This window comes from Phragmites australis, chromosome 11 (genome assembly GCF_958298935.1).
Source record: "Phragmites australis chromosome 11, lpPhrAust1.1, whole genome shotgun sequence".
Taxonomy (NCBI): Eukaryota; Viridiplantae; Streptophyta; class Magnoliopsida; order Poales; family Poaceae; genus Phragmites; species Phragmites australis.
This window is the reverse complement of record NC_084931.1, coordinates 895,840-910,714: the sequence shown is the minus strand read 5'-3', so window position 1 is coordinate 910,714 and position 14,875 is coordinate 895,840. Positions and strand designations below refer to the sequence as shown.

The 14,875-nt window shown below is 42.6% G+C and overlaps 1 protein-coding gene and 1 pseudogene across 1 annotated transcript; both read right to left on the bottom strand.

The window, feature by feature from the left end:
* Positions 1–5,608: 5,608 nt before the first annotated feature.
* LOC133883927 (G-type lectin S-receptor-like serine/threonine-protein kinase At2g19130) lies at positions 5,609–8,673 on the bottom strand. Its single transcript, XM_062323334.1, has one exon. The coding sequence runs from the start codon at positions 8,233–8,235 to the stop codon at positions 5,731–5,733; it is 2,505 nt and encodes an 834-aa protein (XP_062179318.1). The 5' UTR covers positions 8,236–8,673; the 3' UTR covers positions 5,609–5,730.
* A 2,685-nt stretch (positions 8,674–11,358) lies between these two features.
* Positions 11,359–14,512, bottom strand: LOC133883945 (G-type lectin S-receptor-like serine/threonine-protein kinase At2g19130; annotated as a pseudogene).
* Between the last annotated feature and the right edge of the window lie 363 nt (positions 14,513–14,875).

Below are 14,875 nucleotides of genomic sequence, written 5' to 3'. Positions count from 1 at the left end.
TTCCCTGATAATGCATGCCTGAGCGACTTAAGTTGTCGTTTTATATGCTTTGAAGTCTTCATATTATCCTTCCTACTCTTCATCTTAACCAGAACAGTTTGGTTATCGCAGTAGGTGAGAACGGTCGAAATTGGTTTATCCAATATTGGTAGGTCAGAAATGAGCTCTCGGATCCATTCTGCCTTTACAGCTGCTGAGTCTAGCGCTACTCGCTCAACCTCCATTGTGGAGTGAGTAAGTATGGTTTGTTTGGATGACCTCTAAGATATAGCTCCGCCTGCTAGAGTGAAACATATCTACTCATAGCCTTTATATCATCTAAGTTACTGATCCAGTTGGAATCACTGAATCCCTTTATGACTACAGAATGGCCAGAAAAATGAATCCCTAGGTTCTTTGTCCCCTTCAGATAGTTAATTATCCTCTCCAGTGCTATCCAATAATCATCTCCTGGGTTGGACGTATAATGACTCAACATGTATACTGCATACAAGATGTCTGGGCTAGTTGCACTGGCCAAGTACATGAGGGAACATATCACCTGTGAGTATTATAACTGGTCTGTCCTATGGCCTATATTTTTCTTCAACTTAGCATTTGGATCATAGGACGTGGCTACAGGCTTACAGTCATTACATCCAACCCATTCTCACCCTTTAGCACCTTGATGTTTAAAATTACCTTAGCTTCTCCTAGGTCCCTCATATCGAAGTTCTAAGATAGAAAAGGCTTAGTATGATTAATCATTTCTAGGTCTGTCCCAAACAGCAATATGTCATCTACATATAAACATAGAATGACACCTCGTCCCTCACCATAGAGATAATACACGCACTTATCGGCTTCATTAACACATAAGCTAACCGAGGTCAGTGTATTATCAAACTTTTCATGCCATTGCTTAGGGGCCTGTTTGAGACCATACATGGATTTGATTAACCAACATACTTTACTCTCTCATCCTGTTACCACGCATCCATGCTATTGTATATAAACCTCCTCATCCAACTCTCCATTAAGAAAAGCAGTCTTGACATTCATCTGAAGCACAAGGAGGTTATGTGAAGCTGCCAGTGCTAAGAACACGTGGATAGTGGACAATCTAGCAACAAGAGAATACATATCAAAGTAGTTCTCACTTTCCTTTTGCGTAAAACCCTTTGCCACCAATCGAGCATTGTACTTTTCTATAGTACCATCAGGTCTGTGCTTCCTCTTGAAGATCCATTTGCAGTCAACCGGCTTGCAGCCAACTGGGAGGTCTGCTAACTCTCAGGTTCCTTTAGTGATGATCACATCCATCTCACTACGGACTGCTTCCTTCCAGTACTCCGCTTTTGTAGAAGCGTATGCCTCTGAAAGGTTTCGTGGTTCATCATCCATGACAAAAGTGACAAAGTCATATCCTAATGATTTTTCAGTTCTTTGGTTCTTGTTCCTCCTAAGTTCCAATTCAGGAACCATGTCGCTGACACTTTGAGGAGCAGGATCATCAACTAAAAGATCATGGATATCAGCCTCCTTCACTCGCATAAGAAAGATGCACTCAAAACATGTCGCATCCTGAGACTCCATTATCGAGTTGACGGTAATGTCGGAGATGTCAGAACGGACCATGAGGAATCTATAAACGGTACTCTGGTGAGCGTACCTTAGAAAGATACAATCAACATTCGTTGGTCCTAATTTCCTTTTCTTTGGTAGGGGAATATGTAACTTGGCTAAAAATCCCCAGGTACGAAGAAAGGACAGATTCAATTTTCTTCCCTTCCATCCTTCGTAAGGGGTTACCTCGCGATTTCGAGGAGAGGCCTTGTTCAGGACATAGCTAACTGTGATAACAACCTCACCCCACCATGAGTTAGCTATGCTAGAACTTTGTAACAGGGTGTTAACCAAGTCACAAATTGTTCTGATCTTTCTCTCGGCTATCCGTTGGCCTGTGGTAAGTATGGTAGCATAAACTCATGGATTATACCACTTTCTTCACAGAACTCAGAGAAATCCTCAAAAGCATATAGTCATTGTCCTATGGCTTACTCGGCACCGATGACCAGCCGGGACGCATTGGCGATGGACACATGGAGGGCTTACCTGGGTGCCCGGATGGCACTTGGATAATGTACGGCGGCTCCGCCACTGGGGTAGGGGGTGGAGAAGGAGGTGCTTCTGTCTCTGCCAGTGGTAGTGGGGGATAGATGACTATAGGATCGAAGGGGAGACGATTGATAATAGTTCTGGCAGTTAGGCGCACCGCCAACACAGTGGAGGAGGAGGAGGAGCGCCGTGACAGTCGTGGAGGCCTTGTATTGCCCGGTCATTGCTGTAGCTAGTTACTTGTGCCTGATCAAGCTTTGTTCTGGATTGGTTCTTGGGTTGCAACGATAGGTACCTACATGGGCCTATATATAGTAGCAGTGACTCTCTAGATGCATGCCTCAAGAGAGGAGCGATTATATCGCTGCTTTAAGCTGCTGTGTGGATTAACTCTCGGAGTATTTTATCATTTGCTATGTGATAATGCGATGATGCTGACAGTGCTGCTTAATTGAGAAAGGATTTGCGTCGGCTAAAATAGGAACTGCCTAGTTGCATTGAGAGGGAAGAGATAGTGCTACTAATAATAGGACATTTTCAGAATGAATGTATGTTTATATACATATGCCTGCGTTCTAATAAGTAGCAGCCTAGTTTAGCATCGCAGGTAAATATTTGGATTAGTATGAATTGATGACTACTACATCGTCCAGCTTAGGTTTGTTAGGATGCAGTGATATATGCACCACAATTAAGGGGCTGTAAGGGTTTGTTTAATTTAGCTTGCAGATTATATGTTGCATCACCTCCAGTTATTACAGTCACCTTTGCACCATCCCCAGTTACGAAAAAAAATAGTTAGTTACGACAGCACAGATAGTTGAGTTATGATCACATGATAAAAAGTATATAATTACGAGGCGCACTGTAGTTTACTGCTGCACCACCCCATTTACGACTAAGAAAGTAGTTAGTTACGACGGCACAGATAGTTGAGTTACGATCGTATGATAAAAAGTCAGTTACAACTATAGTTACGACTAAGAAAATAGTTAGTTACGATGATACGTATAGTTGAGTTACGATCATATGATAAAAAGTCAATTACAATCGCAACTATACTTCTTTTGGGATCGTAACTGGGGGTGTGCGTAGAGGTGAACAAGTTACGATCACATGATAAAATAGTGTATAATTACAATTAGAGAAGGTACCGAGTTACGATCATATATATTTGTAGTAACTGACCTGTCTTGTAGATCGTAACTATACTATTTTTGAGATATGTTGGGGGAAAAAAATCCCTGACAATGATTCCAAGGTGTATCGGACGATGGTGCGTGATATTTGTTCGGGGAGTGCCTACTAAGTTTGTGCATGTGTGACTCAAGAACACCGAGGATTATCCAGGTTCAGACCCCCTTAAGGTAATAGCCATACATCCTTTATATTCTTTTCTTATGATCTCAGTTGGTTACAGATCAGATCCTAGCTCCTCCTTCGGAGCCCTCTCTTCTCCTCCCTTTATGGCCCAAGGGGGAAAGATCCTTACAAGTGGGTCCATCCACCTGACCTATTCCTATCTAGATGGTCAATAATAGGCTATCATTACAGAGCACGCATGCGCTGCGCCAGCTCCAGAGCGCTGCGAGGCCTGTTCCATCCGTCAGCTCCTTCTGTACTTGTCAGTCCGGGTAGCCCGACCTGCTTCGTCTCATCACCGCTTGCCCACGCACACCTGCCACGCCCTTAGTGACGTCCGCGAACCTATCCTATAACAATTAATGCCGCGGTAGGAAACACAGAAGCTCTGCGTCCGCCCCAGTCGCCTCGGCTGGTGGGACGCGTCTAGGAAAGGAAAACTGTATGGGGATTAGCATTAAATGAGAGTGGTTTGGTTTAAACGAGTGCCTGCCCCGCGACCAGTAGGGGCTGGTCGCAGGAAATCCAGCCAGGGTCGGGAGTGTGGTCGTGCGATATCGAGTGGTCGCACGGTGGACCCTGTTTAGAGAAAAAAAAAGTAGTCCCGCAAAAACCGGTCGTTGACGTCCGTCCTAGCAGGGGACCCCCTATATACAACGACAGGATCGTAACTGAGGGTAGCACAACAGTGAACTATAGTGTGCCTAGGCATAAGTCTCGCTTGCTACAGGATCCAGGCTTAACCTGTGTAGGGCCTGGATATAAGCCAACTGTCCCATCAACAAAAACACACAAATTTCTAGTTCCGCCATATTTTGCTACAATGCTTGCTTACCATAATTGGCAATTAATAAACAATAGTAATAGAACGCACTACTAAAGAACTATTTTTTGAGACACCTAAGATACCTTTTCACAGATGATTCATTTGAAAAACCCCTTGAACAGTTGGCGAGGGCCTCTTGCGATTACAGACCGCCTGTGGAAATAAATTTTCACAGACGGTTCCTTATGTAAACCGCATATGATAATGACTATTTTCACAAGCGGTTCCTTATATGAACCGCCTCTAGAAATGATCATTCATTAAAAAAATTTATAATTTTTTCATACAAAGTCGGATGAGGAAAAACTCTATATGAAAATTGTAGCTCTCGATAAGATCTACAACTTTGTAGTTGAAATTTTTTTTTCCTTTGAAGTCATTTCCTCATCTGAATTAAAATGATTATTTGGACCTCTAAATGACTTCAAATAAAAAAAAATATCAACTACAAGGTTCTAGATCTGGTCGAGGGCTACAATTTTCATATAGAGTTTGTCCTAAAACGACTTTGTATGAAAAAGTTATGAATTTTGTAAGATAAACTGTCACCTATTTCTACAGACGGTTCCTTATGTTAACCGTCTGTAATAATTGATGGTCATTTCTACACGCGGTTAATTAGGTGAACTACCTATGAAAATATGTGACAACTTATCTTACAAAATTCATAATTTTTTCATACGAAGTCGGATGAGAACAAACATTATATGAAAATTATAGCCCTCGACGAGATCTATAACTTTGTAGTTGATTTTTTTTTTCATTTGAAGTCATTTGGATGCCCAAATAATCATTTGAAGTTTCGGATAGAAGATATCAAAAGAATTACATATGCTAATATGGTTAGTAGTAGTTCTGTGGTGGGATGGTGAGGAGGGTTCGCACGAGCTGAGAGGATTCGAGTTCGAGTGCTAAAAACCGCGTAGCACGTGTATTTCGCGCGAAAAAACGCGTGACTTATGACTTGCGACCACGGGGGTGCCTGGTCGGTAAATTTTTTTTTGCTTTTTTTCGGGTAAAAAAATATCGATTCGGGGACCGATTATCACAGGTAGTTCGCTTAAGGAACCGTCTGTAGAAATAAATTTTTCACATGCGATCCGCTTAAAGAACCGCCTGTGGAAACCTATTTTCACAGGCAGTTTCTTAAGTGAACCGCATGTGGTAATAGATTTTCATAGGCGATCTCTTTTGCGTTTATGGAAATCGTTCATTTTTATAGACCTTTAATCATAGGTGGGTGCGCTAAACATCTGTGAAAACGAGTTACCCCGCCTCTAAAAATAGTTTTTTAAGTAGTGACGGAAGATCAGATGCACCATAGGATACAACTTAGCAATTAGAAGCTTGCCTTCTTTTATTACTTCCACTCGACATTACAACTTTAAATTTTGCTGAAAAAAGACTAGTAACATCGACTATAGAGTATTTTTGAATTATTACACTCAAGCCACATCAGAGCATTCCGTTATAGCTGCAAGTAGTCTTGGCATCGGGGGCATATCAAGCTCTTGTAGACCCTCAAGAACCTGGACCACTTCACCCATTGTTGGCCGATCACACTCATTATCTTGGATGCACCAACATGCAACTTTGCAAACCCTTTCAGCCTCTTCCATAATGAAGTCACCATGCAATTGTGGATCAACCAAACTCAGCACATCTCTCTCATGAAGCTTGTTGATGGCTCGCACAGGGAAATAAGCAACATGATAACTGCTGCTAGTGTACATTTCATGTGAATTCCTCCTTCCTGATATGATTTCTAACAGTACCATACCGAAGCTATAAACATCAACTTTTGGTGTAATAGCAACTCCGCTAAGCCACTCTGGGGCAAGATACCCTATAGTTCCTCTGAATGATGTTAGAACTCGGCTAAAGTCCCTTCCTACAACCTCTGCCATTCCAAAATCTGCAATTTTAGGAACAAATGATGCATCGAGAAGTATGTTTTCTGGCTTAATATCACAGTGTATGATGCATTCGCGGCAACTCTGATGCAAGTAGGATAATCCTTTAGCAACTCCTATGGCTATTCGATACCTGGTGATCCAAGTTAGGACAGTAGAACTGCTCTGAAATAGGTGTGCATCCAGAGACCCATTTAACATGTGTTCGTACACAAGTAGCCTCTTATCACCTTCACAACAGAAACCAATCAATTTGACTAGGTTGATATGTTGGATCAATCCAATTGAGCTCACCTCAGCCCTAAATTGCTTCTCTCCCTGACGTGCACCATCAAGACTTTTCACTGCTATAGCAGTTGAGTCACTTAACACTCCCTTGAATACAGAACCAAAACCACCTGCTCCTAGTATTTCCGAGAAATTTTTGGTAGCATGGCCTAAATCAGTGTATCTAAATGCTATAATTCCACCACCACTACCATGACTGCCGTGTAATGGCACACCGCACCACTTGAATTTGTTCCTCCAAACCATTAACAACATGAGCATTAGTAACCCAAAACTAATAATGCTTGTAGCAGCAACAATAACTCCAACATTTGGTTTTCTTTTGTTGTCTTCTCTCAGACTTTGCAAATCTTTGGCAGCAAGGCGAAGGTAAAGAACATCTTCAGAAGTAATATCAGTGCCATCATTCAAGTTTACATCAAGCAATTCCCCATGCCAGACTGAGCATATGTTGTTGTTATTATAGGAATAAGCAGTGCAGGAGCAGTCATTGAGACACGCTGCAGCGCATTTGTTCTGAGTGGTAGCACCTTCTATGGTTTGGGGGTCAGGGGGCAATGTGACACGAGCTATGGGGTGGAACATGTCTGTTGAACTTGTGTTTTTCTTACTAGCTGTGCAATCTAACGGAGTATTTCTGACACACCCTCCAGTTCGATCACCAAGCTCCCAATCCCAAGGTGACTTCCGAGAGAAGCTCTCCATACAGTCACAGAATGGACTTGAATTGTCGTTGCAAACCGTGAAGGGTCCACAGGTAGCATACACAAGGCAGGGAACATCAGGTTCGGCATATATGGTTTCCCAAGATTGTCTGGCTTGTGACCATACATTCAGCTTAATCTGACCCGAAATGTCTATGGAGAGGAATGTGGAAGATGATTCATCCAATAAGGTGTACGTGAAGTACTCCTCTTCATTGCTATCAACATATGAGGGGTTAAACAAACCTTTGGTCCGTGGATCCATGTCTAGCAGAGACTTGAGTACTCGTACAAGTAATTTTCCGGCTGACCAAGTCCAATACACTACAGAGGGGGGGTAGCGGCGCCTGAGGCGCAGCACCCCGTCGGTGTCTAGTTCAACACTGTATGAGCCAAGACCTGGATCAATCAGGCTCTTCTTCGAGATGTACTGATGATTCAAACCAGTGATCTTATTCCAGCCTAACTTGGCGCCCGGAAGCGCAACATCTGCAGGGTAGTCAAAGCTCTGCCACAACAGAACATTACTAGATGGGCTTTCTGCTAGAAGAGCTAGGTTTCCATTGTTCATGAGCACAGCACTTGTCGTGTTTGTGCTGGTTTGTGTCGTCCTGTTGACAATAATGTGAGTGGACCAGATTATGGATTCAATACTGGTATTGTTTAAGATGATGACAAGGTTGCCATCTCTTGAGATTTTGAGCTGTGTTAGCTTGAGCTCGGGGTCAGCGATGGGCTTCTCCCTATTGGCAACCCAGACAGTAGTAAAAACTGGGATCTTATTGAACCATATGCCAAGGTACCAGCCGGGGGAGGAGAAGGTGGTGGCGTTGGCGCTGGACTTACTGATGATGCCTGTTGGCTCTGGCTGGAAGAAGCCGAGTGCGAACTTGCGGTTCGTTGAGATGATCTTGTCACCGACGGCGAGGGCTTGGCCTGCCATGAGAGTGTCATCGTTTGCAGCGGCGCAACTTGAAGGAGTGTGCAGGGAAGAGAGGAGAAGCCCACCGAGTCCGAGTAGTAATATGCGGAGGGGAGGAGGCATGGCCGGAGAAGAGAATGCCTGAATTGGAGAAGAGAGGAATACGTACTGATGGTGGATGGGTGCGGTGCACTGATGTGGGGTGTCCTGCTCTACGATTCGGAGAAGGAAGAAGAGGGTATGTATGTAAAGAAAGAGGTAAATGCATGCATGTCTAGGTGGCTTACGGCAACGACGCTTCTGGTCATATGAATTCAGAATACTGTTGATTGCGACAGGACAGCGCTCCCCTAGCCGCTTCACTTGCACTGGCCTGGTAATAGATTCTAGTCTCCCTCAACTTTACAGCATTAGTAGTGTGCTGGGAAGAGAGGATCAGAAGAAGCCAAATGTAGAGGGGAGGCATGGAGAAGAGAATGCTTGAATTGGAGAAGAGAGGAAGTATGACTGGCTGACGCTGGATGGATGGGTGAATGCACACATCACACATGTGTGGTGTGCTGCTCTTCTATTCAGAGGAGGACGAAGAGGATATATATAGAAAGAAAGAGGTTGAGCAGAACTCCACTCTTCTCTATGGATGGAAAAAGAAACAAAGCAGATGCTACTTGGAGTGCATGCCCGGGAAGACACGGCAATGACGCTGCATGCGGGTAAAATTAGTTCAGATTGATGATCAGGACAGCACTACCCACTTGCACGAGGTAGTGGAAGAACCAGGTGCTCTCGCTATACAAGTTGGTATTGCTTTTAGAAACCATGTGCTTGCTTAGCCTATTCCATGTTGGGAATATTTGGTTTCCTTGCTAATATAATTAGTCTTGCTTGGAAGGTTTGGCAAGACAAACTTTGCTAGAGAAGGAGAGCTAATTTGGTTCTCCCTCAAAAGTAAGGAGATCCTAACCTATCATACTTGTTTGTACTCTAACCTTGCTAGGTAAGATCATCTCTAACAGATATTTTAAAATTTTATCTTCTATAACACTATTACAATATTCATTAACACTATTATATTATTCTCTATTTTTTCATTTCGAACAGCTACTCTATTTCCTACATTCCATTACTCTCTTGCTCCCCTCGGATCCACACACATACTTAGTGCACAGTGATACGGGCTCCCTTTTCGGTCCGCATATTTGCCAAACTCCAGCAGCAGCCCGTATCTCTGTAGCTTTGAAAAAGTAATTTTGCTAATTTCATTGGAGCTGGTTCACGGCAACTACGATCGGCAAATACGATAGGCACAGGAATATAGTCTCCGATGCCGATTCGCTTGGAGATAGCCTAAGGCTAGGCAAAACCAAACATACCGTCGTCTCCCTCACGTCCACTTTGATCCTAGTAGCCACCTGACTTTCGGTGAGGCTTAAAATTCCAACGGCCTTTACATTGGTCCATCCATCCATGGTCAAGTCAACCACGAGGCCCGAATCAAAAGGCCCATACACAGAGATGTAGGTGCGAAATTCATTAGGTTATTCTACAGTAAGTATGCAATGCAAGTGGTTTGAGATTTCAGTCTGCAGATTATTCCTAATCCGCTAATTCTATGATTTCAGATTTGAATCGACTTCCTTAAGAGGGGAGGGCGGCGCAGCCACCGGGGACGGAGAATGAGTGAGAGGAGAGAAAGAGGCAGCGCCGCGCAATGGGTGCGTGATGGAACTTTTTTATTTTTTAAAAAAATTAAAAATTGTAAATATATTAATCCGTTTTGAAAAATTACAAATCTATACTATATCCTAGGTTTAAAAATAAAAAATAATGTTTTAATACCCTCAAAATTCAAAACACTATTTAACAGTTATGAAAAATTCTAATTTTTTTTTATGTGGAAGACGTTATCATCTAGCTCTAAAAAAATTTAGATAAAAATATGATTTGTACAATAAGAAAAAAAGACAAATTTCCCGGGCAACACTGTCTTTTTCAACTCAAACAATTATTTGTGCAATGATAAATAAATAAAAAATTCAAGGAGATAGTGTTGCCTTCTAACGGGTAACAGATGGTGTCAGCAGCCTTCCAACAGTCGATGAGACCATGATAACATCCACATCGGATGCCAGCCACCTATCGACCGTTAGAAGGGTGATAGGTAGCCTGTCATCGCTCGGCCTTCATATGAATTGTGCTCATTTATTGCTTTCACCAGCACGGAAAGAGAAGAAAGGAGAGGGGAGGGGAGGGGAAGGAGAGGAGAGCGGCAAAGCCGTGTTGTAATCTTTCGACGATGGAGGTAAATATTCTAACCTTAGTATTTTTTTTTACAAACCAATTAAGTTAGCCATTAGTCTAGACATAGGTTAGACATCAGATCTAGGATTTAGTGATATTAGCTATAGATTGTAGTTGTAACTGTTGGACGTAGGTTTTTAGGGATAGTAGTATTGTTATTAGATATAGGTTTTTACAGCAACTTAAAGTAACTGTTAAACCTAATTTTTTGTTATAGTTGTAATGTTATTAGATCTAGGTTTTTAGAGTAACGTAGAATAACTGTTAGATCTAGGTTTTTTAAATAATTGTAACGGTTAGACCTAAGTTTTTTTAATAACCGTTAGACCTAGGTTTAGGGATTACTTTAGTGGGGGCACATTTAGGGTTTAGGGATTACTTTAGTGAGTATGTTGCTTTTATAAGATATTGTGCATATCGTATTCTACTAGGTTAGTATCCTCCATATGATTTATTTTTCCATCTTCAGTCCTTCGTCAATATTGCAATATAGGACTCCAAGCAACCATTCTGTCAGCTTTTCAGACTACTTTATTTATTTACTAATGTCAAAAATTGCAATGTCAAATATCTAAAAAAGAAGCAATTGAAAGATTTGATTGCTCAATATTTGACTGGAATGGATTCACAAAAATTCTAAAAAATCAGAATTTTCTATTAAAAAAATCACTCATAATTTCATTGTAAAAAGTTACACGTACCTATCGCCTGGATGACACGTGAAATTATGAGTGACAGGAATCAAGATTTGCAATTTTTTAAAAGGAAGCATATATTTGCAGTTTTTTAATTATAGCCAATGCATGCCCCCGCCTTGTCAGATTTGTTCAGGTTCTAGCGAGTCGGGCTGCTGAAGGGCCAAGGGCTTCTTAAATCTTAAGCTTAAATTTGCACACCTGTATAGTCCAGCAGGTACTTAGAGGAAGGTTAGGAAGCAAAGCTGCTTCTTCTTCTTCTAAATGATATCTAATCTTTTCAAATAACTAACTAAAAAGAAGAAATATGAGCCTCACTTGCTACAGGATCAGGGTACTAATCGCGTGAACCATAACCCGCCTAGGACCTACACGTGACAGGATATATCCCATCAATAAAACACACACATATTTCTGGTTCTGCCATATTTTGCTACAATCCTTGCTTACTATAATCGGTAATTAATAAAAAAAATAGAACGGGAGATCAGATGCACCATACGATACAACTTAGCAATAAGAAGCTTACCTTCTTTGATTACTTCCACTCCACATTAGAATTTTAAATTTTGCTCAAAAAAGACTAGTAGCATCAAAGACTACAAAGTATCTATGAATTATTACACTCAAGCCACATCAGAGCATTCCGTTATAGCTGCAAGTAGTCTTGGAATCGGGGGCATATCAAGCTCATGTAGACCCTCAAGAACCCGGACAACTTCACCCATTGTCGGGCGATCAGACTCATTATCTTGGATGCACCAACATGCAACTTTGCAAACCCTATCAGCCTCTTCCAAATTGAAGTCACCATGTAACTGTGGATCCACCAAACTCTGCACATCTCCCTCATGAAGCTTGTTGATGGCTCGCACAGGGAAATAAGTAATATGACAACTATTGCTAGTGTATACTTCATGTGAATTCCTCCTTCCTGATATGATTTCCAACAATACCATACCAAAGCTGTAAACATCAACTTTTGGTGTCATAGAAACTCCGCTAAGCCATTCTGGGGCAAGATACCCTACAGTTCCTCTTAATGTAGTCAAAACTCGACTAAAATCCCTTCCTACAATCGCTGCCATCCCAAAGTCTGCAATTTTAGGAACAAATGATGCATCGAGAAGTATATTTTGTGGCTTAATATCACAGTGTATGATGCATTCACGGCAACTATGATGCAAGTAGGACAATCCTCTAGCAACTCTTATGGCTATTTGATACCTGGTGATCCAAGTTAGAACAGTAGAACTGCTCTGGAATAGATGCGTATCAAGAGAACCATTTAACATGTATTCATACACAAGTAACCTCCTATCACCTTCGCAGCAAAAACCAATCAATTTTACTAGGTTGATATGTTGGATCATTCCAATTGAGCTCACCTCAGCCCTGAATTGTTTCTCTCCCTGACGGGCACCATCAAGCCTTTTCACTGCTATAGCAGTCGAGTCACTTAACACTCCCTTGAATACAGAACCAAAACCACCACCTCCCAGTTTCTCTGAGAAATTTTTAGTAGCATGACATAAATCAGTGTATCTTAAGGCTACAATTCCACCACTAACTTGACTGTCGTGTAATGGCGCACCACGCCACTTGAATTTGTTCCTCCAAACCATTAACAACAACATGAGCATTAGTAACCCAAAACTAATAATGCTTGCAGCAGCAACAATAACTCCAACATTTGGTTTTCTTTTGTTGTCTTCTCTCAAACTTTGCAAATCTTTGGCAGCAAGGCGAAGGTAAAGAATATCTTCAGAAGTAATATCAGTGCCATCATTCTGGTTTACATCAAGCAATTCCCCATGCCAGACTAAGCATATGTTGTTGTTATTATAGGAATAAGCAGTGCAGGAGCAGTCATTGAGACACGCTGCTGCGCATTTGTTCTGAGTGGTAGCACCTTCTATGGTTTGGGGGTCATGGGGCAATGTGACACGAGCTATAGGGTGGAACATGTCTGTTGAACTTGTGTTTTTCTTACTAGCTATGCAATCTAACTGAGTGTTTCTGATGCACCCTCCAGTTCGATCACCAAGCTCCCAATCCTGAGGTGATTTCCGAGAGAAGCTCGCCATACAGTCACAGAATGGACTTGAATTGTCGTTGCAAACTGTGAAAGGTCCACATGTAGCATACACAAGGCAGGGAACATCAGGTTGGGAATATATGGTTTCCCAAGACTGTCTGACTCGTGACCAAACATTCAGCTTGATCTGACCAGAGATGTCTATGGAGACGAATGTGGAGGATGATTCATCCAATAAGGTGTACGTGAAGTACTCCTCTTCATTGCTATCAACATATGAGGGGTTAAACAAACCTTTGGTCCGTGGATCCATGTCTAGCAGAGACTTGAGTAGTGGTATGAGTTTATACGATAATTTTCCGGCTGACCAAGACCAATACACTACAGAGGGGGGGGGGGGTAGCGGCGCCTGAGGAGCACCACCCCATCTGTGTCTAGTTCAATGCTGTATGAGCCAAGACCCGGATCAATCAGGCTCTTCTTTGAGATGTACTGACGATTCAAACCAGTGACCATATTCCAGCCTAACTTGGCGCCCGGAAGCCCAACATCTGTAGGGTAGTCAAAGCTCTGCCACAGCAGAACATTACTAGATGGGCTTTGTGCTATAAGGGCTAGGTTTCCATTCTTCATGAGCACAACACTAGTCGTGTTTGTGCTGGTTTGTGTCGTCCTATTGACAATAATGTGAGTGGACCAGATTATGGATCCAGTACTGGCATTGTTTAAGATGATGACAAGGTTGCCATCTCTTGAGATTTTGAGCTGTGTTAGCTTGAGCTCGGGGTCAGCAATGGGCTTGTCCCTATTGGCAACCCAGACAGTAGTAAAAACTGGGATCTTACTGAACCATATGCCAAGGTACCAGCCAGGGGAGATGGTGGTGGTGGTTTCGGTGGGCTTACTCATGATGCCTGTTGGGTCAGGCTGGAAGAAGCCGAGCGCAAACTTGCCGTTCCTTGAGACAAGCTTGTCACCGAAGGCGAGCGCTTGGCCTGCCGTGAGAGTGTCACCGTTTGCAGCGGCGGAACATGAAGGAGTGTGCAGGGAAGAGAGGAGAAGCCCACCGAGTCCGAGTAGTAATATGCGGAGGGGAGGAGGCATGGCCAGAGAAGAGAATGCCTGAATTGGAGAAGAGAGGAATACTGATGGTGGATGGGTGCAGTGCACTGATGTGTGGTGTCCTGCTGTTCGATTTGGAGAAGGAAGAAGAGGGTCTGGTCTGTATATAAAGAAAGAGGTAAATGCATGCATGTCTAGGCGCCTTAAGGCCGGAAGAGACACGGCAAAGACGCTGCTGGTCATATGAATTCAGAATACTGTTGATTACGACAGGACAGCATTAGTAGTGCTGCACTACCCTAACCACTTAACTTGTACTGGCCTGGTAATGGATTCTAGTCTCCCTCAACTTTACAGCAAGGCAACTACTAGTACGAGGTCCCGCAGACAGAAGAAGCTAAATGAATCATCATTTGCAATGGCAGCATTAGTAGTGTGCTGGGAAGAGAGGATTAGAAGAAGCCAAATGTAGAGGGGAGGCATGGAGAAGCGAATGCCTGAATTGGAGAAGAGAGGAAGTATGACTGACTGACGGTGGATGGATGGATGAATGCACACATCACACATGTGTGGTGTGCTGCTCTGCTCTGCTCTTCTATTCAGAGGACGATGAGGATATATATATATATATATAGAAAAAAAGAGGTTGAGCAGAACGCAGGACAGG